This window comes from Ctenopharyngodon idella, chromosome 6, assembly GCF_019924925.1.
Source record: "Ctenopharyngodon idella isolate HZGC_01 chromosome 6, HZGC01, whole genome shotgun sequence".
Lineage (NCBI taxonomy): Eukaryota > Metazoa > Chordata > Actinopteri > Cypriniformes > Xenocyprididae > Ctenopharyngodon > Ctenopharyngodon idella.
The window spans coordinates 23014827-23042616 of NC_067225.1; the positions used below are offsets into that span (position 1 = coordinate 23014827).

General features: G+C 36.6%; 2 protein-coding genes and 1 long non-coding RNA gene across 4 annotated transcripts; 1 reads left to right on the forward strand and 2 right to left on the reverse strand.

The window, feature by feature from the left end:
• Positions 1–347: 347 nt before the first annotated feature.
• On the reverse strand, positions 348–27750 carry LOC127514791 (cystathionine gamma-lyase-like). Of its 2 annotated transcripts, none has more exons than XM_051897976.1 (12): positions 27409–27750; positions 26331–26412; positions 26150–26245; positions 25918–26027; positions 25533–25667; positions 25291–25348; positions 25135–25212; positions 23843–23995; positions 22763–22884; positions 22629–22681; positions 21888–22026; positions 348–824 (listed from the first exon to the last, which is right to left on the reverse strand). In XM_051897976.1, exons 1-12 carry the CDS (start codon positions 27580–27582, stop codon positions 810–812), a joined length of 1215 nt encoding a protein of 404 aa, XP_051753936.1. In that variant the 5' UTR covers positions 27583–27750; the 3' UTR covers positions 348–809. The 2 variants fall into 2 exon arrangements, with proteins under 2 accessions (XP_051753936.1, XP_051753935.1); XM_051897975.1 differs by lacking the exon at positions 348–824 and adding an exon at positions 19892–20490 and having other exon boundaries at positions 27409–27748.
• On the reverse strand, positions 4326–15767 carry LOC127514792 (cystathionine gamma-lyase-like). Its single transcript, XM_051897977.1, has 13 exons — positions 15698–15767; positions 10157–11656; positions 9124–9205; positions 8942–9037; positions 8711–8820; positions 8349–8483; positions 8074–8131; positions 7910–7987; positions 6898–7050; positions 6280–6401; positions 6147–6199; positions 5387–5525; positions 4326–5188 (listed from the first exon to the last, which is right to left on the reverse strand). Exons 2-13 carry the CDS (start codon positions 10328–10330, stop codon positions 5177–5179), a joined length of 1212 nt encoding a protein of 403 aa, XP_051753937.1. The 5' UTR covers positions 10331–11656; positions 15698–15767; the 3' UTR covers positions 4326–5176.
• On the forward strand, positions 9213–15847 carry LOC127514799 (uncharacterized). The gene is made up of 2 exons (XR_007930704.1): positions 9213–9933; positions 15729–15847. It is a non-coding gene; the product is annotated as an uncharacterized LOC127514799 (long non-coding RNA).
• Positions 27751–27790: the final 40 nt, after the last annotated feature.

Consider the following 27790-nt stretch of genomic DNA (forward strand, 5'->3'; position numbering starts at 1 on the left):
GAATAAATATTTTTCACTTAATATTTTCTTTCAGCATACCCTAAAAATCACATTGCTCAGGAAATTAAGAGACAGCGAATTAGTCTTGTCAGGACTAGTAACGTAATTATCGCATCATGCCAATCGTAGAAATAAATTTAAGCCTGATAAATACTGTAGAGAAATAATTACTTCTCAGTTCAAGCTGTCCTTGTAGCATTATTGATGGTGTTGTTAGATCGGCTCATTAGTTATGTCTTTTACTATTTATCCTCCAATTACATGTGTGGTGCTTGTTGACTTCAAAGTGATTTCTTATGGTGTACCACCATCAAAGACATTCAGGAAGAAGACAAAACAGAGAGGGAGAGACTACAAATGGCTTTTAATGGGTCTGGCAGCACAGACAAAGATCAGATGTGATCCTTCAGAATTGAAAACGCTAAAGCATCTAGTCAATATCTAGTATTTAAAATACAAAACTGATCAATGAAAGGTGATTTGACACATTATGAGGTGGCATCTTTGATACAGAAAATAAAGACTGATTGTGTGCTTGTGCATTACTTGAGAAAACAAGAGGGTGTTTTTTGAGAGTTTTGTTTCTTTTGTGTTTAGCCTAACTACCTCATCAAACTATAATTACAAAAAGTAGAAAGACAAAAGCAGCAAATCTCCTGTTCTTTGAATGAAAAGATGGCAATTAATGTTTTTAGCATAACTGTCATATAACAAGTACACTATAAATGCACTACAAAAAAAAAAAAAAGTGTCCTTGTCTCGTCCACATGTGGCATCACTGCTGTTCCTGATTGATCTTGATCAGCCTCTTACTTTTTTGGATGCTGTTTTAAAAAAGAAACAGGTTGCATGACATTAGATTAATTAAATATTGAACAGAAAAATATCTTGGTTTTAACAAGGCAATCAAATTTTAATAGGGTTTATAGATGAATATAAATGAAAAAAAAAAAACACTATACTACACTACTATTTAAAAGTTTGGGGTTGGTAAGATTTTTTTAATGTTTCTGAAAAAGTCTCTTATGCTCAGCAATTGTGCATTTATTTGATTTAATTATTATACAGTCTTATATAGACTGTATAGCAGCAGATCATTCGGGTCCTGTAGGTTGCAAGGTGGAGCCGCTGTGGATCGAACTTGTTGGTTCAGCACATCCCACAGATGCTCAACTGGATTGAGATCTGGTGACTTTTGGAGGCCAGGGCAACACCTTGAACTCTTCATCATGTTCCTCAAACCATTCCTGAACATTCTGAGCAGTGTGGCAGGCTGCCTTAACCTGCTGAAAGAGGTCACTTCCACCAGGGAACACCATTGTCACAAAGGGGTGTATTTGGTCTGCAACAATGTTTGATCTGATTTAGAGCTGAACATTGCAGGAAGGTAGATCTCCAGGAACAAGATTAGGCACCCCTGATATAATCAATATAACTGATTATATCACCCTATAAGGTCAAGGTTTGTCCTTAGTTCACTAGCTAGCTGATACGGAGAGCCCCAGTTTCTGCCAACTGGTTGAAACAGCACCCGGACACAGAGGCAGCAATTTGAGGCTCACCGCAGAGAGCGGTTCAATAAATGCTGTGAACATTAGCATATTTAATCTTAAAAAAAAAAAAAAAAAAAAAAATGACAGCTCTTAACCTCATATAATTGCAGATAATTAACCTACGGTTTTCAGAAAGAATGGAGGAAACAGAAGATCTATAACTCTCAAAGGAAAACTGTGTGCCAAGACCTAATGGAATTCACCCCATCAGAACATGTGTCATCAACTTAAAACACACCGCAAATCACAAAAGCTCCTATTGTAATGATCTCAGAGGGATTTCAGATATCAATTGGATACATGTCATGATTTCATTTCTATTCTCTTCAGATGAGCAGCAAAGCATATGGAACTGCAGGGCTGGCACTGAATTTCTGACAGAAGAAAAGGGCCTCTGAGACATGATCATTAGGCTTTCGGAATAATAGGGTGCATGGTGTACCTGTTTTCAAATCTGAGCAACCTATACTGGTGCACCTTTGTTTTCTAATAAGCATCCGCTCACACGTCTGCAACGCTGCGATATCACGCTTAAACACTGCATCCAATAGAGTGAACAGGCTTCCAGAGAAACTGCACAGAGCAAAGCCAACGCAGAGCACACAAACTCCTAGCTTTCTCCTCACAAATACGTTTCTATGGGAATAATTCTCAGACTCTGACCTGAGCTGATTTGTCTTTATTTCCTGGAGACTAATTTTTCTGTGCACTTTAGAGAGAGGGGAAATGGCCTGTGCTCTCAGAGATGGATCGCTGAACTTTATGGGCTGAAACGATCTCGCTGTTGACACACGCTTAAAAAAAATGCCATATTTTAGGGAATAAAATCAATTTACATGAGTATGCACCATTAAACATGTGAAAGCACCTTTGGTCAGAAAATGAAGCTCTGCAAATAGAAATGCAATTACGTATAATGCATTTAGCATGAAGATAACTTCAATATCATAATGCCCAGTGCATCTGTAGATCTATTTGGGACCAGTGAGACTGAAAGTGTTTGTTTAGACATGTACATACAGTATCTCACAGAAGTGAGTACACCCTTCACATTTTTATAAATATTTTATTATATCTTTTCATGTGACAACACTGAAGAAATGACACTTTGCTACAATGTAAAGTATTGAGTGTACAGCTTGTATAACAGTGTAAATTTGCTGTCCCCTCAAAATAACTCAACACACAGCCATTAATGTCTAAACCGCTAGCCACAAAAGTGAGTACACCCCTAAATGAAAATGTCCAAATTGGGCCAAAGTGTCAATATTTTGTGCGGCCACCATTATTTTCCAGCACTGCCTTAACCCTCTTGGGCATGGAGTTCACCAGAGCTTCACAGGTTGCCACTGGAGTCCTCTTCCACTCCTCCTTGACGACATCACAGAGCTGGTGGATGTTAGAGACCTTGCGCTCCTCCACCTTCCATTTAAGGATGCCCCACAGATGCTCAATAGGGTTTAGGTCTGGAGACATGTTTGGTAAGTCCATCACCTTTACCCTCAGCTGTTTGGGGTCGTTATCATGTTGGAATACTGCCCTGCGGCCCAGTCTCCGAAGGGAGGGGATCATGCTCTGCTTCAGTATGTCACAGTACATGTTGACATTAATGGTTCCCTCAATGAACTGTAGCTCCCCAGTGCCGGCAGCTCTCATGCAGCCCCAGACCATGACACTCCCACCACCATGCTTGACTGTAGGCAAGACACACTTGTCTTTGTACTCCTCACCTGGTTGCCGCCACACACGCTTGACCCCACCTGAACCAAATAAGTCTATCTTTTAACCTTTAATCTCCTTTAACCTTCAACCTCCTTTATGCTGGCAGCACTCATACGTCTATTTCCCAAACACAACCTCTGTATATGACGCTGAGCACATGCACAACTTCTTTGGTCGACCATGGCGAGGCCTGCTCTGAGTGGAAGCTGTCCTGTTAAACCACTGTATGGTCTTGGCCACCGTGCTGCAGCTCAGTTTCAGGGTCTTGGCAATCTTCTTATAGCCTATGCCATCTTTATGTGGAGCAAAAATTCTTTTTTTCAGATCCTCAGAGAGTTCTTTGCCATGAGGTGCCATGTTGAACTTCCAGTGACCAGTATGAGAGAGTGAGAGCGATAACACCAAACATGACACCGGGGAGAGAAAATGGCTAATTGGGCCCAATTTGAACATTTTCACTTAGGGGTGTACTCACTTTTGTTGCCAGCGGTTTAGACATTAATGACTGTGTGTTGAGTTATTTTGAGGGGACAGCAAATTTACACTGTTATTCAAGCTGTATATATAATATATATATATATATATATATATATATATATATATACATATTTTATATATAATTATATATAAAATATGTATATATATATATATATATATATATATATATATATATATATATATACATACATATTTTATATATAATTATATAATTATATATAATTATATATATATATATATATACACATATTTTATATATAAATATATATATATATATATATATATATATATATATATATATACATATATATATATATATACACACACACACGATATTATATGTGTGTGTGTGTATATATATATATATATACAGATACAGATGTGGACAAAATTGTTGGTACCCTTGATAAATATGATCAAAGATGACTGTAAAAATAAATCTGCATTGTTTATCCTTTTGATGTTTAATTCATAAAATTAGCCAAAATCTAACCTTTCATTGAAGGAAAAGAATTGAAAGTGTGTAAGTGTGTGTGTGTGTGTGGGGGGGGGGGGGGGGGGGATCACATTATGAAATAAATGTTTTTCTCCGTAACACGTTGGCCACAATTATTGGCACCCTTCTATTCAATACTTTTTGCAACCTCCTTTTGCCAAGATAACAGCTCTGAGTCTTCACCTATAATGCCTGTTGAGTTTGGAGAACACCTGACAAGAGATCAGAAACCATTCCTTCATGCAGAATCTCTCCAGATCCTTCAGATTCCCAGCTCCATGTTGGTGCTTCTTCTCTTCAGTTCACCCCACTCATTTTCTTTAGGGTTCAGGTCAGGGGACTGGGATGGCCAAGGCAGAAGCTTCATTTTGTGCTCAGTGACACATTTTTGTGTTGGTTTTGATGTTTGTTTTGGATCATTATCCTGAATCAGTATCTGAACAAGATGTCCAGGACCTCCAGCAGAAAAATAGGCCCACAACATTAAAGATCCAGCAGTATATTTAACCGTGGGCATGGGGTACTTTTTATCCATGTGTGCACCAAACCCATCTGGTGGGTTTGCTGCCAAAAAGCTCTTTTTTTAGTTTCATCTGACCATAAAAGCCGGTCCCGTTTAAAGTTCCAGTCTTGTCTGACAGCTGAATATGCTGGATATTGTTTCTAGATGAGAGCAGAGGATTTTTCTTGAAACCCTCCCGAACAACTTGTGGGGATGTAGGTGCTGTTTGATCTTTTTTTTTTAGGCTTTCTGAGACTCAAGACTCAACTAATCTCTTCAGTTCTCGAGCTGTGATCTTTGGAGAGTTTTTGTCCACTCAAATTTTCCTCCTCACAGCGCATTAGGATGATTTAGACACGTCCTCTTCCAGGCAGATTTGTAACATCTTTAGTTGATTGGAACTTCTTAATTATTGCCCTGATAGTGGAAATGGGGATTTTCAATGCTTCAGCTATTTTCTTACAGCCACTTTCTATTTTGTGAAGCTTTTTTTAATCAAGGATACCAACAATTTTGTCCACGTTTGTGTTTGTGTGTGTATATATGTGTGTGTGTGTGTGTGTGTGTGTGTGCGTATGTATGTATGTACATACAAATGTGTTGTGAAACACTCACTGCAGCATCGAGGGCTTGGTCTAGGTCTGCAATAATATCTTCCTCATCCTCCAGACCCACCGACAGACGAATGAGAGTATCACTGATGCCCAGTTCTTTCCTCTCATTCTCAGGTACTGAAGCATGAGTCATAATCGCTCTGGAAAAGAAAAGTGCACCATGGGAAACAGAGGCTGATAAATTGTCTCCTCAAAACAAGTTTTTGATTGATCCAGATCTGTTTTCCAGGATAAATCATGGTAACATTGGTGCAGGTGTGATTTCAATAAAGATTTATCAAGAGATAATTCTGTGACGTTATCACTCGCATTTTAGTGGATTACATGTGAACCGTAAGTATCATTAATCTGTCACAATGATGATTCAAAAGCCCTCTGGTGATTAACATTAACTCTGTTTTTATATTAAAGGTTGACTACAGAATAGCCTAAAGAAATATTCCATTAGCTGCTGCTGAATAATGTTCTACAATGACGCAAACTGCTCAGACAACAAAAGTGTTGTTTCTGCATTTTCCTCTTAGCACAACATTAAAGTGCTTGCGCCCCCTTGTGGCCATACAAAAAAAGCCCTCTTGAATGATTTTTTTTAGTGCTTAGACATTTATTACAACCAAGCATACTTAGTATATGCGTTTCATAAACAACCAAAAAAAAATAAAAAAATAAATAAACCTGAATATACTCAATGGGGTTTTTTTTCTATATCAAACCTTTTCCCTCAGTCAGCGGATTTGGCTAGTAGTGTGCTCAGTACTTACGGGTGCTCTGCTAGACTCTCAAAACCACCAAGACTTTCAGCAAGCGCAAACAACTGAAATGCAAATTACAACATAGTTTCATTAAAATTTTAAGATGTAAAATATTTTCAAACAATATGAAGCTTCAAAGCACCTTCAGATTGCTGAGGAAAGTTGAGGCATGCTCCAGTTTTCCTTTAATGTAGAAAGTAATCATCCCAGGACAGCCTGTGCACTGTCTCTTCGTCAGCTCATACTGAGGGTGAGATGGAAGACCTGAAGTAAAAAAAAAAAATATGATCAAGAGTCAAGGAAGTCTGACTGGAATCTCTCAATATCAGTTGATTTTGAACAATAAAATTCAAGGTTGCCTACAGGTGTTATACCAACGAATTCCCTATACTACCATTCAAAAGTTTGGGATCAGTAAGATTTTTTAATTAAATTCTTTTATTCAGCAAGAACAGATTAAACTAATTAAAAGTGATAGTAAAGTACTTAATATTTTTGTGGAAATTGATACATTTATTATTAAGCAGCAATCCCGCTTTCATCTGTGATGATAATATGAAATGTTACTTGAGCACCAAATCTGCATGTTTGAAATTTTTATATCATACCCATACAGTATTATCAACTCAACTAAACATTTACCATTGTATTCCTTTTTTTTAAATCTTATATTCAGATGGGTTATTTGAGCAATTCCCAACATATGTCAAATTTGCCCAACATACACTTCTATGTAATGTGACAATAAAATCATAGACACCTGGGAAGACGACTTTTTCCACTCTTGGGTCGGCCTCTAGAAACTGTGCCGCAGCCAGTGCGTTTTTAAAGTGCTGCTTCATTCTCAGGTGCAGTGTCTTCAGACCCCGGCTGCACATATAACAGTCAAATGGAGAGGGAACGGCACCAAGCTCTGAATTGAAGATAGGGGTACAGAGATGAAAATGAACCTTCTACTTCTGCTATGCAAATGACTCAAGCTCATTTTCAGTGTTAAGTCAGGGACGAATCTGCAATGTGATATATTTCTATAATGTACCTAAAGGAAAGCACAAGGTTAATCATCACATCAGGAGTATAACAGTTGGGAGGTGTGTGCTGAAGTTGATATAATTACAGCTTGCTCAAATTATACATACAAGGATAAGACAAGGATTTAAAAAAGTTTTTCCTGACACCTTCTCTGAGCTATGTACTTCAAAACCAAGAGGGAGTGCAAGTACATTTGCATAAATTACATTTTACATAACAGCTTAGCAATAAGACTACAGGCAATAACAAAAGGGAAATATCACCAGCAGATATTAAAACAGAATATTACCTCCACCTGAAGACAAGTAACTTTCTTTTCAAGTGAATGAAAGGCATTTTTCTTGTTCCTTACAAAAGACCCCCAATAGGGTAGATAAAAGAACTTGCGAACAAGGAATTGCTAGAATTCCTTGTTCGCAGAGTTATATTTGAAGATTACACCCGGTGCTTCTCTCTGGCATGTTAAAACACAACAAGTTCTGCATATTTATGTACATTATAACATTGAACTGAACCTTTAACACTCTTTGGTAATTTGGCTTTATTTTATCCGGTAATAAACTTCTTTTCATAAATAATATGCTATAAACTGCTTGCGAAATACACTACAGCCCTTTTGATCTTGAGTCACAAAGTCATGCCATAAAGGAAAGAGCTGTTTGCTGAAAATAAGGATGTTATCAGACAGATTACCAAATATAAACTTTAAAGGTTTCTGTTTAGATTAGGTAGAGCCTTACCACTCTGCAAAAACTTCAGCCGTTCATAGAGGTCCCCACGGTTGAGAGAAATCAAGCCCAGGACAACATCAGTGTGTCCTAGAATTATACAGGAAATTCTAACTTTGATCAACCAAATTTTCAATTGTATAAAAGATTTATATCTATTTTTTATGTGTTTTTACCATTCATGTATTTTGTTGCAGAGTACATGCAGATGTCTGCTCCAAGTGCAAGGGGTCGCTATTCCAGGGATGAGAAAAATTGTGAAATATTTAAATGAACACCTAGTTTCTGTATAACGGAAATCCTTGCACTGACTTTTTTTATGAAATAAGTATTGTATGCAATGCTTAATAAAATGTACTTTTAACATAGTTAACTCACCATTAAACTGTCTTTCATGTCCTTAATGTTCTGCTCCAAATCATTAAAAGACCATCAAAATAAATGTGTATACCTGGAAGTAGGCTGACATGAAAGTGTTGTCCACAACAACAAGTGCATCCTTGTTGTGCTCATGGACAATATCTGCACAACCCTGAATGTCCACAACCTTCATAGTAGGGTTTGTGGGCGTTTCAATCCATAGCATCTGTAAAAACGGGAATATTTACTACCCAATTTTAGTTAGAGTAGTACTTCCCAGAGCTAATTAACATATATGCTGTCAGGTTTAATCGTGTGAGCAAATATTTCCCCATCCACCCACTTTCCCACTGTAATTTTGTCAGAGGCAGAGCTACTGGCAAAAAAAACAAAAGGAACATTTAAAACCTGATCACATTCTTTAAAAAAATCTGCTTTCACTACTAGATGTACCTTTGTATTTGGTTTTAGAGCTGCTTTTAGCTCTTCTAGCTTCGTGAGGTCAACAAAAGTGACATCAAGGCCATATTCCGTAGCTATTTTTCTGAAATATTGGTTAGTTCCTGGTGGGGAAAAATGTGAGAGACTCAGTATCTCGCTCAGCTAAATCTCAGATTTTTACTCTCTTTTCTATCAAGTGCAATAGTTTAATTGTATTATTTATTATTAGGAGCGGTAACTCACCTCCATAAACATCATTCATGCACAAAATTCCATCTCCGGCCTTAAAAAGATGCGTAACGGTAAAAGTTGCAGCAGATCCAGAGGCAAGTGCAAGACCTATTAGTAAAAGTCAGAGCTTTAGGTTTATGGCAATGTCATTTGTAAATATTATATTCATGATTTTGTATTTGTGATGGACTCACAGTATTGTGCACGATCCAAAGCAGCAACTGCTCTCTCAAGACAGTTTCTTGTGGGATTTCTACACCTGCTGTACTCAAAACCCTGGCAGATAAAACATTAGAGAGAGAGGGGGGGAAAAAAAACGCTGAATTCAAAATTCTTTGCATACAAACATGATTTGAATTGTGCAAATAAAATGTCAAATCTGTAAGCGAGCAATAAAGAAAATAAAAAACTACAATGAAGATGTAAATTTATATAGATATCATATTCATAGGTTAAAACCGTCAAGTACAGTTGGTACTATTAGTTTGTGGTGTCTTTAGAGACAGCCCACAAGCAAACATGTTCTTTTACTTCAACCCCACTGACCTGGCTGTTCTCATGACTCATGGTTGAGTAAATATTCAGTCAACTTGAAGCATCTTTGCTGATGTAACAGGTAACCAACCTTACTAAAAAGTATCCAAAATAATATTATCTGTTGACTGGTTGAGAGGTTTGGGGCTGGGAGACCAGTTTAAATAAGCTAAGACCATTTTAAACTTAACTTAACCAGCGGTTTTTTTCAGAGGAAGAATTAAGCATAATAATGAAGTATTTGACCTCAACCCATATTGTTGTTATATGTCAAGTTTATTTTAAATCATCCAGTTTACACAAATAGGACGGGCTTGTGATTAAGATCTTTCCAACAGGTTCTATTTTCTTTACAAAAACAAAAACTTAAGCCAGCCTAAGGTTTGTTGGTCTTGGGTCTGGATGAGCTGAAAAGTGCCAATCCCCTCTAAACCAGCCAGCAAACCAGCCTGGAAGACCATCTAAAACCAGTAAGCCAGTTTAGACTGGTATTTATACTTTTCTTACACACAAAGTCCTGCCATTGTTTATTTCACATCACATCCATTTAAATGGAAATAGCGCAAATCAGTCACTCGACCAGTACACGCACCGTTATGTTTATAACAACATATCACAATCTACATACTCAAATGTCGGACTAATACGAAACAGCACTTAATATATTCTTAATGTCAAACCCTTACAACTTACTGCATGTTTTCCCGGACTATGCTGTTTAAAGGTGGTAGACAATGAAATGGGAGGCACTACGGCCATAGAGTTCCACTGCTCCGGCTCTGAACCAACGTGGATCGCATCTGTGGCAAACGATTTAAAGGCCGGCTGGAAGCCGGCTAAACTGTCTTTCTGCTTGTGTGAAGCCATGCGTACTCAGGATTTGACTGACGGTGAGATATCGCGTGCCCAAGATTACAGAAGAGTGAACAGCTCTCTCTTACTGTCAAACATTTGGGTTATAGCAACAAAACCTTTCTACGCCAATCACTGTGTCCGTGTAAGGGGATGGAGTGGATTGGCGATTAGGCAGGGGCGTGCTGGGTCACGTGATCAGTGCAGTTATTCGCTCTGGTTATGTAATTCATTTTGTTACAGAATTTTATTTTTTATTCGTACAGTGCTGTAAATGATTCAGCAGCACGTATTATTAACAGCACGTAATGATAAACGTTGATTAAATTAATAATTAGCTCAACAATAAATGACATTGATAGCCTGTGAAAACTTTAATGCCAGTAAAAGGGCTGACCTGTCTGAACTGTAGCCTTTTAAAGGTTTCCAATATCTCCAATAGTCTAAAGTGGATGTTGGTCAACAAAAATACATCAGGAAATAATATCCTGCTTCACAACTTATTCAAATAACAGAGAAGTGAATAACACTGAATATCTCGTCATCATGGCACCTGTTAGTGGGTGAGATATATTAGGCAGCAAGTGAACATTTTGTCCTCAAAGTTGATGTGTTAGAGGCAGGAGAAATTGGCAAGCTTAAGATTTGAGCGAGTTTGACAAGGGCCAAATTGTGATGGCTAGACGACTGGGTCAGAGCATCTCCAAAACTGCAGTTCTTGTGGGGTGTTCCCGGTCTGCAGTGGTCAGTATTTATCAAAAGTGGTCCAAGGAAGGAACAGTGCTGAATCAGCGACAGGGTCATTGGCGGCCAAGGCACATTGATGCACGTGGGGAGCGAAGGCTGGCCTGTGTGGTCCGATCCAACAGACGAGCTACTGTAGCTCAAATTGCTCAAGAAGTTAATGCTGGTTCTGATAGTAAGGTGTCAGAATATACAGTGCATCGCAGTTTGTTGCGTACAGGGTGCCCATGCTGACCCCTGTCCACCGCCGAAAGCACCAGCAGTGGGCATCAAAACTGCACCACAGAGCAATGGAAGAAGGTGGCCTGGTCTGATAAATCACGTTTTCTTTGACATCACATGGATGGCCGGGTGTGTGTGCGTTGCTTACCTGGGGAACACATGGCAACAGGATGCACTATTGGAAGAAGGCTAACCGGCGGAGGCAGTGCGATGCTTTGGGCAATGTTCTGCTGGGATAATGGTCCTGCCATCCATGTGGATGTTACTTTGACGCGTACCACCTACCAAAGTATTGTTGCTGACCATGTACATACACCCTTTCATGGAAACTGTATACCCTGGTGGCTGTGGCCTCTTTCAGCAGGATAATGCGCCCTGCCACAAAGCAAAAATGGTTCAGGAATGGTTTGAGGAGCACAACAATGAGTTTGAGGTGTTGACTTGGCCTCTAAGTTCCCCAGATCTCAATCCAATCAAACATCTGTGGGTTGTGCTGAACAAACAAGTCCGATCCACGGAGGCCCCACCTCGTAAACACACAGAACTTACAGGATCTGCTGCCAACATCTTGGTGCCAAATACCACAGCACACCTTCAGGGGTCTAGTGGAGTCCATGCCTCGATGGGTCAGGGCCAGTATTGCCAATTTAGGGATTTTCTCACTAGATTTAGTGACTTCCCTGCCCCTTTTGAGACTTTTTTCAAAAGTTTAGGGACAAATCTAGCAACTTCTTGGACAAACCTTATCTAGATTCTTAATTTGCCCACTGATCTATATTCATGTTTATATAGATCAATGAATTTGCCATTATGATGTGGCATTTAGCTACCAGTTTTAGCTACTTTTAATTGAAAGCAGTTGGCAACACTGGTCAGGGCTGTTTTGGCAGCAAAAGGGGGACCAACACAATATTAGGAAGGTGGTCATAATGTTATGCCTGCCCTGAACAGTGTATTTCCAAGCATTTATACTGTTGCTCCAAACAAGATGAAGCATGGTACTCCTTGGATTTTAATACAGTGTAGGCCCTAGTACAATATAATAGCCTAATAAGCAGTGGTGCACATAAGTGGTATGCAGGTACGCATGCGCGGTAAAAAAAATAAAAAAAATACGATGCGCAGTTGAAGAGTTGAAGCTCTTTTGAGTACCAACATTTTTGAGGACCACTTCACAGGGACACGTTTAAGTGTGTTCCTTAATTATTAGGTGTACCGTGTGCAACGGATCGCAGTTAATCCGTGATCCGTACGGATAAGGTCCAACGGTTCGGCACGCATGTGATTCGCCGATTAACTGCTAAATTTAACCATCATAGAGTAAAAGTTTATCATTTGGACGTGTTTTGTCTCGCCAATTAACACATTCAAACGATTTAAAAAGCGGAAGAAGAAGCGAAAAACGGGACTCGCGGGCTGTTATCTGTGCGCACAGCCTCACACCCCCCAAACGCGCGCACGCGAGTGAGAGAGAGACAGCGCTCAAACACCGAATTAATTCCTCTTTCGCGTTTACTTGCGCTTTAACGGACACATACACAAAATTATGTCAAAATATCCGTCTCGGTAAGTATTCTCTCGGTTATGTCATAAGTGAACAGTTGAGAAAGAAACCGGATGTGTGTCAGTTATTCGGTCCGTGCTTTCCTTCTTAAAGTGACAGCAGCCTTTGCTGTTGTCTGTGTCATTAAAAAAAAAAATCATTATCATCATCTACCATGTTCAAGAGAAAAGAAGATAGTGAGGAGAGCAGTCAGGAGGAAAGTGATGAGGACAGATTTTAGGATAAGCATGTCGTGTAAAGTGCGAGTACCAAGCAACATCTCCAGGTACTCCCTTGAGAACCAGACCACAAAAGTTATGTGCACCCCTGCTAATAAGGACTTAATGTATAGTAATATTTATTGTATATTCGAATCAATTTCTACTAATAATCCCAGATTTCCTGCATAATTATGTATATAAGGAAATCTGTTTTGAGACTTGTTTTAAAAACATAAAAAAAAATGAATTATTCCAAACTTTTGACTGCCTGTATAGCCTATATTAAAAAAAAAATATATATATATATATATATATATATATATATATATACAGGTGCTGGTCATATAATTAGAATATCGTGAAAAAGTTATTGTAAATTATTTTAAAAAATGAAACTTTCATATATTCTAGATTCCCTACATGTAAAGTAAAACATTTCAAAAGTTTTTTTTTTTAATTTGTTGATTAGAGCGTACAGCTAATGAAAGTCCAAAATCCAGTATCTTAAAATATTAGAATATTTACATTTGAGTTTCATTAAATGACCATCCCTACAGTATAAAATCCGGGTATCTTTTGTTCTTTGAAACCACACTAATGGGGAAGACTGCTGACTTGACAATGGTCCAGGAGACAATCATTGACACCCTCCACAAAGAGAGTAAGTCACAGAAGGTCATTACTGAATGGGGTGGCTGTTTACAGAGTGATGTATCAAAGCATATTAAATGCAAAGTTGACTGGAAGGACGAAATTGGGTAGGCAAAGGTGCACAAGCAACAGGGATGACCGCAAGCTTGAGAATACTGTCAAGTAAAGCCGATTCAAACACTTGGGAGAGCTTCACATTGAGTAGAATGAAGCCGGAGTCAGCGCATCAAGAGTCACCACACTCAGACATCTTCAGGAAAAGGACTACCAAGCCACTTCTGAACCAGAGACAACGTCAGAAGCATCTTACCTGGGCTAAGGAGAAAAAGAACTAGACAGTGAACAGTGGTCGAAAGTCCTCTTTTCAGATAAAAGTAAATTTTGCATTTCATGTTGAAATCATGGTCCCAGAGTCTGAAGGAAGACTGGAGAGGCACAGAATCCAAGCTGCTTGAAGTCTAGTGTGAAGTTTCTGAAGTCAATAATGATTTGGGGGGGCCGTGACGTCTGCTGGTGTTGGTCCATTGTGTTTTATCAAGTGCAAAGTCAATGCAGCCATCTTCCAGGAGATTTTGGAGCACTTTATGCTTCCATCTGCTGACAAGCTTTATGGAGATGCTGATTTCCTTTTCCAGCAGGACTTTAGCATCTGCCCACAGTGCAAAAACCACTTCCAAGTGGTTTGCTGAGCATGATATTACTGTGCTTTATTGGCCAGCCAATATGCCTGACCTGAATCTATGGGATATTTTCAAGAGAAAGATGAGAAACAGTCGATCCAACAATATACAGATGATCTGAAGGCTCAATAGTGCCTCAGCAGTGCCACAGGCTGATCACTTCCATGCCACACTTCACTGATGCAGTAATTTGGGCTAGGAGCAAGTCATTTGCTGTAATATGTCCTGCCGATCAAATATTGAGTGCACAAAAGAACATACTTTAAAGAACTTGAACTTTTCTGTTTTGCAAATCCATTTTTTGATTGATCTTAGGAAATATTCTAATATTTTGAAATACTGGATTTTGGACTTTCATGAGCTGTACGCTCTAATCATCAAAATTTAAAAAAAAAACTTTTGAAATGTTTTACTTTACATGTAGGGAATCTAGAATATATGAAAGTTTCATTTTTAAAAATAATTTATAATAAAAAAATGAACTTTTTGATGATATTCTAATTATATGACCAGCACCTGTATATATATATATATATATATATAATGTATGTACAAAGGCCTGTAATATCAAGAAGACTTGAGTTTGAATCGTCATTCAATTAATTAATTGTCCTATTCATGAAACACTCCATGAGTTTTTGAAAGACATCCTCGACTTAATGAGTGGAGTGGGTTTGCAATTACATCACAGCAGGAGGAGAGGATCCTATTAGTGCTTTCAAAGAGAGGCTTCTCTCACCAGATGGAGGTCAAAGTTCATTCCAAATTGAGATGGCCTGAACTTTGCTTTTTGCTGCACTGTGTTTTGGTCATGCAGTTATCAGGATGTCAACATTTTTTTTTTAATAAATATTCTCTGACTGATTTATCTGAAAGTTAGTGTCAACTTGTACATGCATGGTCAGACAGTAGACCAGTGGATGTCTAAGGACCTAAAAGAGGGTCCATAAATTCCCAACTAAGCAAATTTCACCAGAAGTGACCAGTATCCTAAATTGAAGGAAATAAGAAAATTAAAAACTAGCTAAATAATAGAAATTGGACTTGAATAGAAAATGTCTTGTTTTTGCTTCTTAAAAGAAAATAATGGATCCCATTAAGGAAGAAAATGACAAAATGCATCCTTTTCATGCCTGAAACTCAGAGTGTTATTACACTATGATAAAGTTCAGCTTTTAGTGTACAGGAAAGTGGTTTGTCTCTGTGCACTGATGTATTTGACAATACCGTTCCGCTGAATCACAAGTAATCTTTATTCTAGTGTGTGTCAGAGTAAAACACTGTAGGAGTGAATCTTGTTCCTGTCAGAACTGAATGTTACCTTGATGAACCTTCTGTCTCTGACTCAACAGATGCTCCTGTGATGCATGCGACTGATTTCACTCATTCCAGAGCTGAACCTGCTGGAGAGCCAAAATTATTTTATTATTTTAACAGACATAATTGAGGAATTAAAATGTTAGCAGTTAAATTTCCTGTCTCTTCATTGCTCTTCATTTCCTGTCTCTTCATTGCAAGGAATAAAGAAGGATTTCTATGGTTACTATATGGTTTCATAAGACATCAGATTTAATAGAAATAACGCAGATTATCCATCCCATACATTTAGAATGAATGAGCAGCAAAGGAATTATTTCCAGTTTGCAAAGATAACCAAAACAATTACCTCGATTGCCTTTCTGAAAGATTGATACATGACACGAGTCTATTATGTGCAGTGGCACCAGCACAAATGAAAGAAAAACTGAGGATGAGAGATTCCATGAACAGGACCTTATTGATTGTGAAGCTCTGAGCTGTTTTTGTTTTCTGCTTTTGTCCATTGGAAATATAGTTTAGCATGATTTGGCAGACATGCTCTTGAACACTATTATGATTTGAGCTCTGGAAGTTTAATAAAAGTAGAGATTAGCATTAACATTGACAAAATGAAAACAGCACTCAAGAACAAAAAAACAGCACTCAAGCCCCTGGTTTGTATTATTTCTTTTACGTTACCAATGGCTTTGGGCAAAGTCCAAGATAAAAACAGCATCTTTAAGAGGTTATTAATGAACAAAGATGCACTGCGTAATACAGCGTTTCTCAAAGTTTGGGGCGCACCCCACTGGGGAATAGAGACATGACAAGTGGGGCGCGACAAACGGGAGGAAATTTGGTCATTTTTGTGCACATCTTTTTTTGCGCCCATCTTTATTAACCTTTTGATCGGTACGGTCCCACATATGGGATTTAGAACGTTCAGCGATGTCACATAACTGCCAGATTCAAACCGTGCTTTCGCGCTTTTGGCAGTGTCATTTATCACAACTATGCAGTGTTTTCAACAACATAATGTTTATTTTAGGTTTCAGACATTTAAAAATCCATAAGTACTAGTAAAACAATACATTAAGAGCTTGTAAAATACACACTGATGTCTTTGGAAGCAGCAATAACAATCAATTCAAATATAATTTGCCGACTTGTTTTATTCATATCAGATACACAAAGTGTAAGTAACTAAAAAGTTTACTCTATTTTTCTCCCAGATCACCGGCCACTTACATGGATCTCGGGAGAAACTGATGAATTCACGTGCTGTAAATCCGACTGACAGGACAGGCGCCCATTTCGCGTTATAAATCAAGATCATTTAAATAGGTTTTTAAACGACAAAACACACTCACTTACACATATTTGAGAATCGGGATATCTGATAGTTGATGACATGGTAAGCAAGTTTGTGAATATTTTAAAAAAGGAGAAACTAAATAAAAGCGATACATCGGTCATACTGTGTTATTGTAGCTGCGGTGTGTGACGTGACAAGCATGAGGCGTCGCCATGGAAACAATAAAGGGAAACAAAAAACTCAGCTAGAATATTTTAATTTAAACTCACGCACGAAAGGGCTAATTCCTAATTATTTTTATTTACTTTTGAACAAAGTCTTTTCATACAAAGTGATAATATAATTGCACTTTTATTTTCTCTATTTTAAAGTTTTTAATGCTGTTATTTAACATTATGTTATGTTTTTAAAATGTTATGTTAATAAACTATATTTTAATAAATTTTAACAGTTAAACTAAAAGCCTAGTTTATTACAATTTTGTTGGGGCGATTGGGGACAGGTGGGGCTTGGAACCCTTCCCTACCTTTAAAGTGAAAAAGTTTGAGAAACACTGAGAGGATCAAGGGAAAGAGAAAAATTACTCATACAGTGTGTGTAAATAACCAACAACAAACAACAAACATACCTTTTGTCCTACATAACCATGATTACAATCATTGACCATTTAAACGTTTTAAGAAATCTAATCTCTAAAGCCAACAGCTTTCTTAAACCAAATGGACGGCTCGAGTCATTTTCCACTTAATCTATCTGGATGACCTTACATGGCCAAAGCTGCATACAAACTGGCACATCTTCACAAAGACATGAGGGACGAAATGTGTCATCATCCAGTAATTACACCTATAAAATTTCTAATGTGATGCATACTGGCCAAAGTCACTTTTCATTATTTTGTACCTGCGCCTATGAAGTGAAAGAGACTGTTATTACCCATTTTAGTGAAAAAGTATTTAAAGAAACTTTAAATCAAAGTGTGAAAGCAAAATAAATCTCTGAGAATGAAATGGCTATTCATTATCACAACATTTAGTCTGTCCTGTAATAGCATGACTCATAGTTCATAGCCATCATTTTAATAAATTGCTCAAAGGTAAGCTTTTAAGCCTTTTTTTTTTCTGGCTATGTGATGGTTAGAACTGAAATTTCAGTTTCCACTTTTTATACAGGTACATAGCTTTTACCAGCCTGTGGCACGACAAAGCATAGGAAAACCAAATAATGTGCAGTACCTGAGTATATTATCATAGTTCTGACAACTGAAATAACAACAGATCTTTTCTTCCTTATTGTGAAAAGGACAGGTAACAATGGACTCATGAACAACTATCACAAAACAAAAAAACAGCTGATGATCATCCAGGTAACAACACATTAAGAATCAAGTGTTAAATTCAGTTATTAATTTGTCCTGTGGGCTATATGTAAACATCTCTTCAGGACTAAATAACAACTAAATGTAAGTTTTATGATCAATATGCTCAATTTATGACCTTGACCGATTGTTACTAGCATAGTGGCTAACAGTGACAGCTAACATTGGTCTGTTCCATTTAGACTAACATAAGATGTTCACTTACTAGTCACAGTTATGAAATTACATACATATTACATATATTCGTGAAACTGGGGGCTGAAAAGAAAATATGTACATGCTAATTTTATTATCTCAGGTCAGGAGAAGAATTAGGAGGATTCAATGCCATCACCAACCTACCGTGAAAATGTTGCAAAGTAGTTGCAAAATAGTTTAAAAGTTGGTCGTGCAACCAAAAAATAAACTAAAAATATTTAGCATTTTATGTTAATGGCAAAATCCTGCTAAAATCATTATGACATTGTCAATGATCAGCCATCATTGTTGTGATGGGTGGGTGTGAATCAAACAATATATTCTCTTTTAGATATGTGAAAATTGGAAAGCAGAGCATGAAAGGAGCCTGGCAAGATCAAACATGAATGTGGATGAAGGAAAAGAACATTAGGTCACACAAGAGGTGCAACCTCAGCTTTGCTCAATTCATTCTATTACCTGTAACACATACAGCTCCCAAACTATATGAACATTAAACAGTATTTATAAATAAGCATTATGCAATGAACTTTACACCCCTGACCCTTTAAGAGATTAGGGATGACATTTTGCATGCACTATATATAGCTTAAATGGAAATGTCAGTGGTTCCTATAGATATATGGCAGTAATATGTAGAGTTAATGGCTCTGAGCACAACCTTCGTCACAGAATACCTGGTTAATGGTGTTGTGCTTCCTGTGTGTACATTTTGCTAAATGGATTTCCTTTGAGTCAGAAAATAACATAATTGAGGTGCTTTTCATTACAGAATATGCCTTGTGGAAAGATTGTGGAAAACAGGCATTGAAATATAGTGACAAACAAAAAGTTATTGATATGCTTTCTGACAGTTTTATGCCGCAACCAGCTTGACTTGACTCCCACTGAATGTCATTTATCAGTAAAACAGTGTATATAAAAAGGCTAAATTTCCTGTCAAGAATTTAGAAATATTTGCCATCATGATTTTATATTTGTCACTTAACATTTTCTTCATTATTCAGTTACTTTCAGTACACCCTAAAAATCTTACATTGCAAATTAAGAGACAGCGAATTAGTCTTGTCAGGACTAGTAATGTAATTATCGCATCATGCCCATCGTAGAAATAAATTTAAGCCTAATATATACTGTAGAAATAATTACTTCTCAGTTCAAGCTGTCCTTGTAGCATTATTGATGGTGTTGTTAGATCGGCTCATTAGTTATGTCTTTTACTATTTATCCTCCAATTACATGTGTGGTGCTTGTTGACTTCAAAGTGATTTCTTATGGTGTACCACCATCAAAGACATTCAGGAAGAAGACAAAACAGAGAGGGAGAGACTACAAATGGCTTTTAATGGGTCTGGCAGCACAGACAAAGATCAGATGTGATCCTTCAGAATCAAAAACGCTAAAGCATCTAGTCAATATCTAGTATTTAAAATACAAAACTGATCAATGAAAGGTGATTTGAAACATTATGAGGTGGCATGATTTTGTTGCAGAAAATAAAGACTAATGATAGTGCGCTTGTGCAGAGAGAGCTCTGAGGGTGTCTTTTTTTGTAATTCTTGATTAAATAACTTGAATCACTCACTTTAACAGTCTATATAAAAATAGACAAATCTTCATTTGCATCATATCAGATTTCCCTTGCAGTCCTGGTGTTTTTCTGTATTAAAACTTTAATAGTGGAGTCTGTTTTGTTTAGCCCCACTATCTCATAAATCTATTACAAAAAATAGAAACACAAAAAAAAAAAAAAAAAAATGAGGAAAAAATGAGTTTCTTGAGGTGATTTGTTCCCTGACATATAACTGTCTTACACCAAGTAATTAAAAAAAAAAAAAAAAAAAAAAAGTGTCCTTGTCTTGTCCACATGTGGCATCACTGCTGTTCCTGATTGATCTTGATCAGCCTCTTACTTTTTTGGATGCTGTTTTAAAAAAGAAACCGGAAGTATGACATTAGATTAATCGATATTGAACAGAAAATTATCTTGGTTTTAACATGAGAATAAAATGAGTATTTGGTTTAATAAAATGTATTTGTATTAATAATGTATTTAAATATAATATATGAAAAAAAGTCTACACAAAAACAAATAAAATAAAATACGTAAAAATAATAATATTGTGAAACAGTACTACAATTTAAAGTATTTAATAATTTAAAATAACCGTTTTCTATTTTAATGTACATTTTTAAATGTAATTTATTTCTGTGATGGCAAAGCTGAATTTTCAGCAGCCATTACTCCAGTCTTCAGTGTCATATGATCCTTTAGAAATCATCTTATTATGATCTTGGTGTTGACACGCTTAAAAAAAAAAAAAAAAAAAAAAAAAATTAAAGGAAATGAAATCAATTTACAAGAGGATGCACCATTAAACACATGAAAGCACCTGAAAATGAGGCTCTACAAATAGAAATGCACACAATTACGTATAATGCCTTTAGCATGGTGATAATAACATTGGTATCCTATACACATAATGTACTGGCAATCTGTAGATCTATATTTGGGACCAGTGAGACTGAAAGTGTTTGTTTGGACTGTTTTTTTTTTACACACACTCCCGGGCAAAAAAAAAATAGGCCAAGCCAAAAATGGCTAAATATTTAGCTTTTTCATGGTGCACATTTTACAATTTTAACCACAAATCACTGGTCAGAAAATTAGCAAAAATTGCACAAATACTGTAGATAAAGTAATTTAGTATGGGATAGCCTACACTTTGTTTTCTTTAAATGTTTAAGCTGTGTGGGTAAACTTGCAGACAGCTTTTTGTTGTTCTACTCAATGTTAATGGCTTCAAACAGTTCATGAGCAGTTGAAAAATGTCTCCCAGTTAGCATCTTTGCAGTATGAGCAGGAGCATTTTCTTGTTGAAATAAAATATCTGATCATTCCTCTTTAAATAAGAACATTATTGTATTTCGCACCAGATCTTCAAAGACACTGCTATGGTGCATCTCCATGCAACTCGTTTTATCATGATTCATCACTCCACACAAATCTGCTGAACCACCCTGAATCACTCTTCCCATTTTCTGCCAAAAACTTAATTCTGTCTTTGATGTTTTTCTGAGACAACAATGGCTTTTAAGGGAGTACATTTGCTTAATTCTTGCTAATTTCCTTACCAGTAATTTGTGGTTAGTAAGCTTAGCATTTATTCTTTAATGAATAGAAAGTTCAAAAGAACAGTATTTACCATTTACTCTTTTGTAACACTTTAAATGTCTTTACTGGCACTTTATCAAAATAATGCTTCCATGCTGAATAAAAGTAATATTTTCTTTAAAAATGATGTGTTGTGAAACACTCACTGCAGCAGCGAGGGCTTGGTCTAGGTCTGCAATAATATCTTCCTCATCCTCCAGGCCCACCGACAGACGAATGAGAGTATCACTGATGCCCAGTTCTTTCCTCTCATTCTCAGACACTGAAGCATGAGTCATAATCGCTCTGGAAAAGAAAAAGTGCACCATGGGAAATGGAGGTGGATGAAATGTCTCCTCAAAATGAGTTTTTGATTGATCCAAATCTTTTTTTCCAGGATAAATCATGGTAACATTGGTGCAGGTGTGATTTCAATAAAGATTTATCAAGAGATAATTCTGTGACATTATCACTCACATTTTAGTGGATTACTTGTGAACCGTAAGTATCATTAATCTGTCACAATGTTTCAAAAGCCATCTGGTGATTAACATTAACTGTTTTTATATCAAAGGCTGACTACAGAATAGCCTAAAGAAATATTCCATTAAATGCTGCTGAATAATGTTCTACAATGATACAAACTGCTCAGACAACAAAAGTGCAATTTCCTTTTTGTACAACATTAAAGTGCCCCCTTGTGGCCATCCAAAATAAGCTTGAACGATTTTTTTTTTTCGGGTTTACACATTACAACCATGCATACTTGGTATACATGTTTCATAAACAAATTATATATATATATATATAAATTAAAATCAACATTTTTTTTTTCTATATGCACTGCTTTTAAATCAAACCTTTTCCCTCAGTCAGCGGATTTGGCTAGTAGTGTGCTCAGTACTTACGGGTGCTCTGCTAGACTCTCATAACCACCAAGACTTTCAGCAAGCGCAAACAACTGAAATGCAAAATACAACATAGTTTCTTTAAAATGTAGGATGATAAAGATTTTTAAACTACATATGAAGCTTAAAAGCACCTTCAGATTGCTGAGGAAAGTTGAGGCATGTTCCAGTTTTCCTTTAATGTAGAAAGTAATCATCCCAGGACAGCCTGTGCACTGTCTCTTTGTCAGCTCATACTGAGGGTGAGATGGAATACCTGAAGTAAAAAAAAAAAAAAAATTAATTCTCTCAACATCAGTTGATTTTGAACAATACTTCAATGTTGCCTACAGGTGTTATAATACCAAGGAGGTCCCTACACTACCATTCAAAAGTTTGGGATCAGTTAATAATAATAATAATAATAATAATAATAATAATAATTAAATACATTTACTCAGCAAGAATACATTAAACCATTAAACAGACTAAAGGTGATAGTAAAGACTTTAATATTGTTACATTGTTCTATTTCATATAAATGCTGTCCTTTTCAACTTCCTATTCATGAAGGCATCACAGTTTCTACAAAAATATTAAGTAGCACAACAGTTTTCAGCCATGATAAGAAATGTTTCTTGAGCATCAAATCAGCATATTAGAATGATTTCTGAAGGATCATGTGACACTGAATACTGGATAAAAGGCTGCTGAAAATCCTGCCATTACAGGAATAAATTACATTTTAAAACATATTAAAATAGAAAACTATTTTAAATCATAATGGCCCAGTTTCAAAGACAGGGCTTAGCCTAAGCCAGGATTAAGCTTTAGTTCAATTAAAGCATTTAAATATCTTTTATAAATGTACACTAGAAAAAAAAAAAAACTAGGACTAGCTTAAGCCTTGTCTGTGAAACCGGGGGAAAATGTTTAATACAATTTTTTACGCTATTTTTAATAAAATAAATAAATAAATAAATAAATAAATGCAATATTTTTTATCATAAGAGACTTCTTTAAAATACAATAAAACATCAACCCTAAACTTTTTGGGTAGTGTATATAAATTCACAATATCACACCCATACAGTATTATTATCATCGACTCAAACATTTGCCATTGCATTCATTTGAAATCTTATATTAAGAGGGTTTATTTGAACAATTACCAATATATGTCAAATTCACCTGACATACACTTCTATGTAATGTGACAATAAAATCATAGACACCTGGGAAGATGACGCTGTCCACTCTTGGGTCGGCCTCTAGAAACTGTGCCGCAGCCAGTGCGTTCTTAAAGTGCTGCTTCATTCTCAGGTGCAGTGTCTTCAGACCCCGGCTGCACATATAACAGTCAAATGGAGAGGGAACGGCACCAAGTGCTGAATTAAAGATAGAGGAAGAGAGATAACATTAAACCTTCTACTTTTTCTGACTCAAGCTCATTTTCAGTGTTACAGTCAGGCAATGAAAAGAAAATTTACATTTTACAAAATTGCTCAGCAATAAGACTAAAGGCAATAACAAAAGGGAAATATCGCCAGCAGATATTAAAACAGGATATTACTTTCACCTGAAGACAAGTAACTTTCTTTTCAAGTAAATGAAAGGCATTTTTCTTGCCCCTTACAAAAGACCCCCAATAGGGTAGATAAAAGAACTTCATTCTTGCTAGAATTCCTTGTTCGCAGAGTTATATTTGAAGATTACACCCGGTGCTTCTCTCTAGCATGTTAAAACACAAAAAGTTCTACATATTTATGTACATTATAACATTGAACTGAACCTTTAACACTCTTTGGTGATAAGCTCAGTGGCCTTGAGATTACATCATTAAAAAAAAAAAAAGCTGATAGTACAACAGCAATTAGGTTTAGCACTTCATAAACAAAGGTTTTTTTGTGGTTTCTTCAAAGATTCCTGTCCAAATAAAAAATTATTGTACCAAATGAGTATGCACCACTCATCTATTACAAATGTGCATTGGGCCTATATGTTTTATCTTTTATACATTGCAAGCCATTTGTTCTCTATTGTTAGTACAGTCCAATAATTTGGCTGTATTTCAAAGGCTAATAAACGTCTCTTATTAAATAATATGCTATAAACTGCTTGAGTCACAAAGTCATGCCATAAAGAGAAGAGCCATTTGTAGAAAATAAGGATGTTATCAGACAGATTATCAGCATGAAATCAAAATTGACAAATCTTATTTTTTTTTATGAAATATTGCAGTATTTATTATAAATGATTTATTCATGCAAATAATTATTTTTAAAAAAAATGAATGTGTCCTCGTAATCTTTTAGCAAAATAACTTCCCTCTCCTTCTTGCAGTCTCTGACTTTTCACTCACATGAGATCACAGCAGTAACAAACCACAACCATCCAAAAATCCAGGCAATTCCCGATGGTCAAAATCAAGTCCTGCCATACATTTTTTCTTCTTCAAGAAGCCGTTTCACTCGGATATACGTCACAAGAGTGAAGAAAAGACTATCACAACTTTTGGTAGCCTTACCATTTTGCAAAAACTTCAGCCGTTCATAGAGGTCCTCACGGTTGAGAGAAATCAAGCCCATGACAACATCACTGTGTCCTGGAATTATATAGATCATTTTAACTTGGATCAACCATGTTTTCAATTATATAAATTATAATTTTAAGTTGTATTTACCATTCATATATTTTGTTGCAGAGTACATGCAGATGTCTGCTCCAAGTGCAAGGGGTCGCTATTCCAGGGATGAGAAAAATGGTGAAATATTTAAATGAACTGTATAAGGAAACTCTATCTTTACACTGGAGTATTGTACACAAAGCTTAATAAAATTAATTTTTACATAGTTAACTATTTTTTTAATTGTCTTTCATGTCCTTAGTTAGTAAACACCAGCTAAGAAAAATAAATGTGTATACCTGGAAGTAGGCTGACATGAAAGTGTTGTCCACAACAACAATTGTGTCCTTGTTGTGCTCATGGACAATATCTGCACAACCCTGAATGTCCACAACCTTCATAGTAGGGTTTGTGGGCGTTTCAATCCATACCATCTGTAGAAACAGGAATATTTATTACTCCATTTTAGTTCTCTGGGAAGTAGTACTTCCCAGAACTATTTAACATATATGTTGTCAGATTTAATTGTGTAACCAAATATTTCCCCATCCACCCTTTCACACAGTAGTTTTGTAAGAGGCGGATCTATATACTGCCGAGGAAAAAAAAAAAAAAAAAAGGAGGAAGATTTCGAAACTTGATCACATTCTTAAAAACATAATCTGCTTTCTCTGCTAGGTGTACCTTTGTATTTGGTTTTAGAGCTGCCTTTAGCTCTTCTAGCTTTGTGAGGTCAGCAAAAGAGACATCAAGGCCAACTTCTGCAGCTATTTTCCTGAAATATCGGTTAGTTCCTGGTGGGAGGGAAATGTGACACACTCAGCATCTCTCCCAGCTCAATCTCTGCTTTTTACTCTACTTTATATCAAGTGCAATAGTTTAACTGTATTATTTATTATTAGGAGCGGTAACTTACCTCCATATAAATCATTAATGCACAAAATTCCATCTCCGGCCTTAAAAAGATGCGTAATGGTCAAAGTTGCAGCCAATCCAGAGGCAAGAGCGAGACCTATGAGGAAAGTCAGACCTTTAGGTTTATGGCAATGTCATTTGTAAATATTATATTCATGATTTTGTGTTGGTGATGGACTCACAGTATTGTGCACCATCCAAAGCAGCAACTGCTCTCTCAAGACAGTTTCTAGTGGGATTTCCACTCCTGCTGTACTCAAATCCCTGGCAGATAAAATCAAAATTCAAAATACTAAGCAAACACAAGTGGTTTGAATTGTGCAAATAAAGTGTCAAATCTGTGAGTGAGCAATAAAGAAACCATTTAAATTCATAGAAAAGTTAAAAATGTGAGAAAAAAAGCCTCCAGTTGATACTGTTATGTTGTGGTTTAACTTCTTACAAAGAGAAACAGCTCACAAGTGAACATGTGTTTTTACTCTAACCACCTGGCTGTTCTCATGACTCATGTGGTGGTTGAGTAAATATTCAGTCAACTTGCAGCATCTTTTGCTGATGTAATCTGTAACCACCCTTATGAAAAGGTATCCTAAATATTATTATCTGTTGACTGGCTCTAGAGGGGTCTGGGGCTAGGAGACCAGTTTAAATCATCTAAGAGTATCTTAAACCAGCAAGTTAAACTTTTTTTAGCTTAATAATGACCTCAACCTGTGGTGTTGTTTAGATGTCAAGTTCACTTTTTAATGTTTTAAGAGTTAACATAAATAGTCCTTGCTTGTGGTTAGGATCGTCCAACAAAGTAAAGGCAAGCTGAAAAGACCCTCTAAAAACCAGTCAGCAAACCAACCTAGAGACCATCTAAAACCAGAAAGCCGGTTTAGTCTGGTTTTTCAGCATAATGTGAGAAACTTTGCTTAGTCATTGTGACAAATACACCTACTTAGATTTAACGATTAACAACCTTAATATTTATGTAGTTACCCTTATATATTATTTTATATTTATGAATACATTTATAATTAAAAAAAAAAAAAAAAAAAAATCATACTTTTCTTTCACACTAAAAGTCCTGCCATTGTACATTTCACACCAAACCCATTTAAATGGAAACGGTCGAATCACAATAACAGTCGCGTGCTCGATCAGTACACGCATCGATTACGTTCATAACAACATATCACAATATACATAATCAAATATCAGACTAACACAAAACAGCACTTAATATATTCTTAATATCAAACCCTTACAACTTACCGCGTGTTTTCCCGGTTCATGCTGTTTAAAGGTGGTAGACAATGAAATGGGAGGCACTACGGCCATAGAGTTCCACTGCTCCGGCTCTGAACCAACGTGGATCGCATCTGTGGCAAACGATTTAAAGACCGGCTGGAAGCCGGCTGAGCTGTCGTTCTGAGCGTGTGAAGCCATGCGTACTCCGGATATGGCTGACGATGAGATACCGGGTTCCTGAGATCACAGAGTGAACAGCTCTCTCTTACTTACTGTAAATGGTTTACAGTAAACGGGAGGGTTATAGCAAAAAAACCTTTCTACGCCAATCACTATATGTGTAGTGTAGGACATAGAGGGGATTGGCGATTACGCAGGGGCGTGCTGAGTCACGTGATCAGTGTTA

Coding starts and splice junctions, on each gene's coding strand:
- LOC127514792 (XM_051897977.1), bottom strand. CDS start 10,330: ATGGCTTCACACAAGCAGAAAGACAGTTTAGCCGGCTTCCAGCCGGCC. Junction 8,821..8,941: donor CATGAATGATGTTTATGGAG/GTGAGTTACCGC, acceptor TTTCCCCACCAG/GAACTAACCAATATTTCAGA. Junction 5,526..6,146: donor GAGAGTCTAGCAGAGCACCC/GTAAGTACTGAG, acceptor TTTCTTTTCCAG/AGCGATTATGACTCATGCTT.
- LOC127514791 (XM_051897976.1), bottom strand. CDS start 27,582: ATGGCTTCACACGCTCAGAACGACAGCTCAGCCGGCTTCCAGCCGGTC. Junction 25,349..25,532: donor TCATGTCAGCCTACTTCCAG/GTATACACATTT, acceptor TCCCTGGAATAG/CGACCCCTTGCACTTGGAGC. Junction 23,996..25,134: donor GCTGAAGTTTTTGCAAAATG/GTAAGGCTACCA, acceptor TCTTTAATTCAG/CACTTGGTGCCGTTCCCTCT.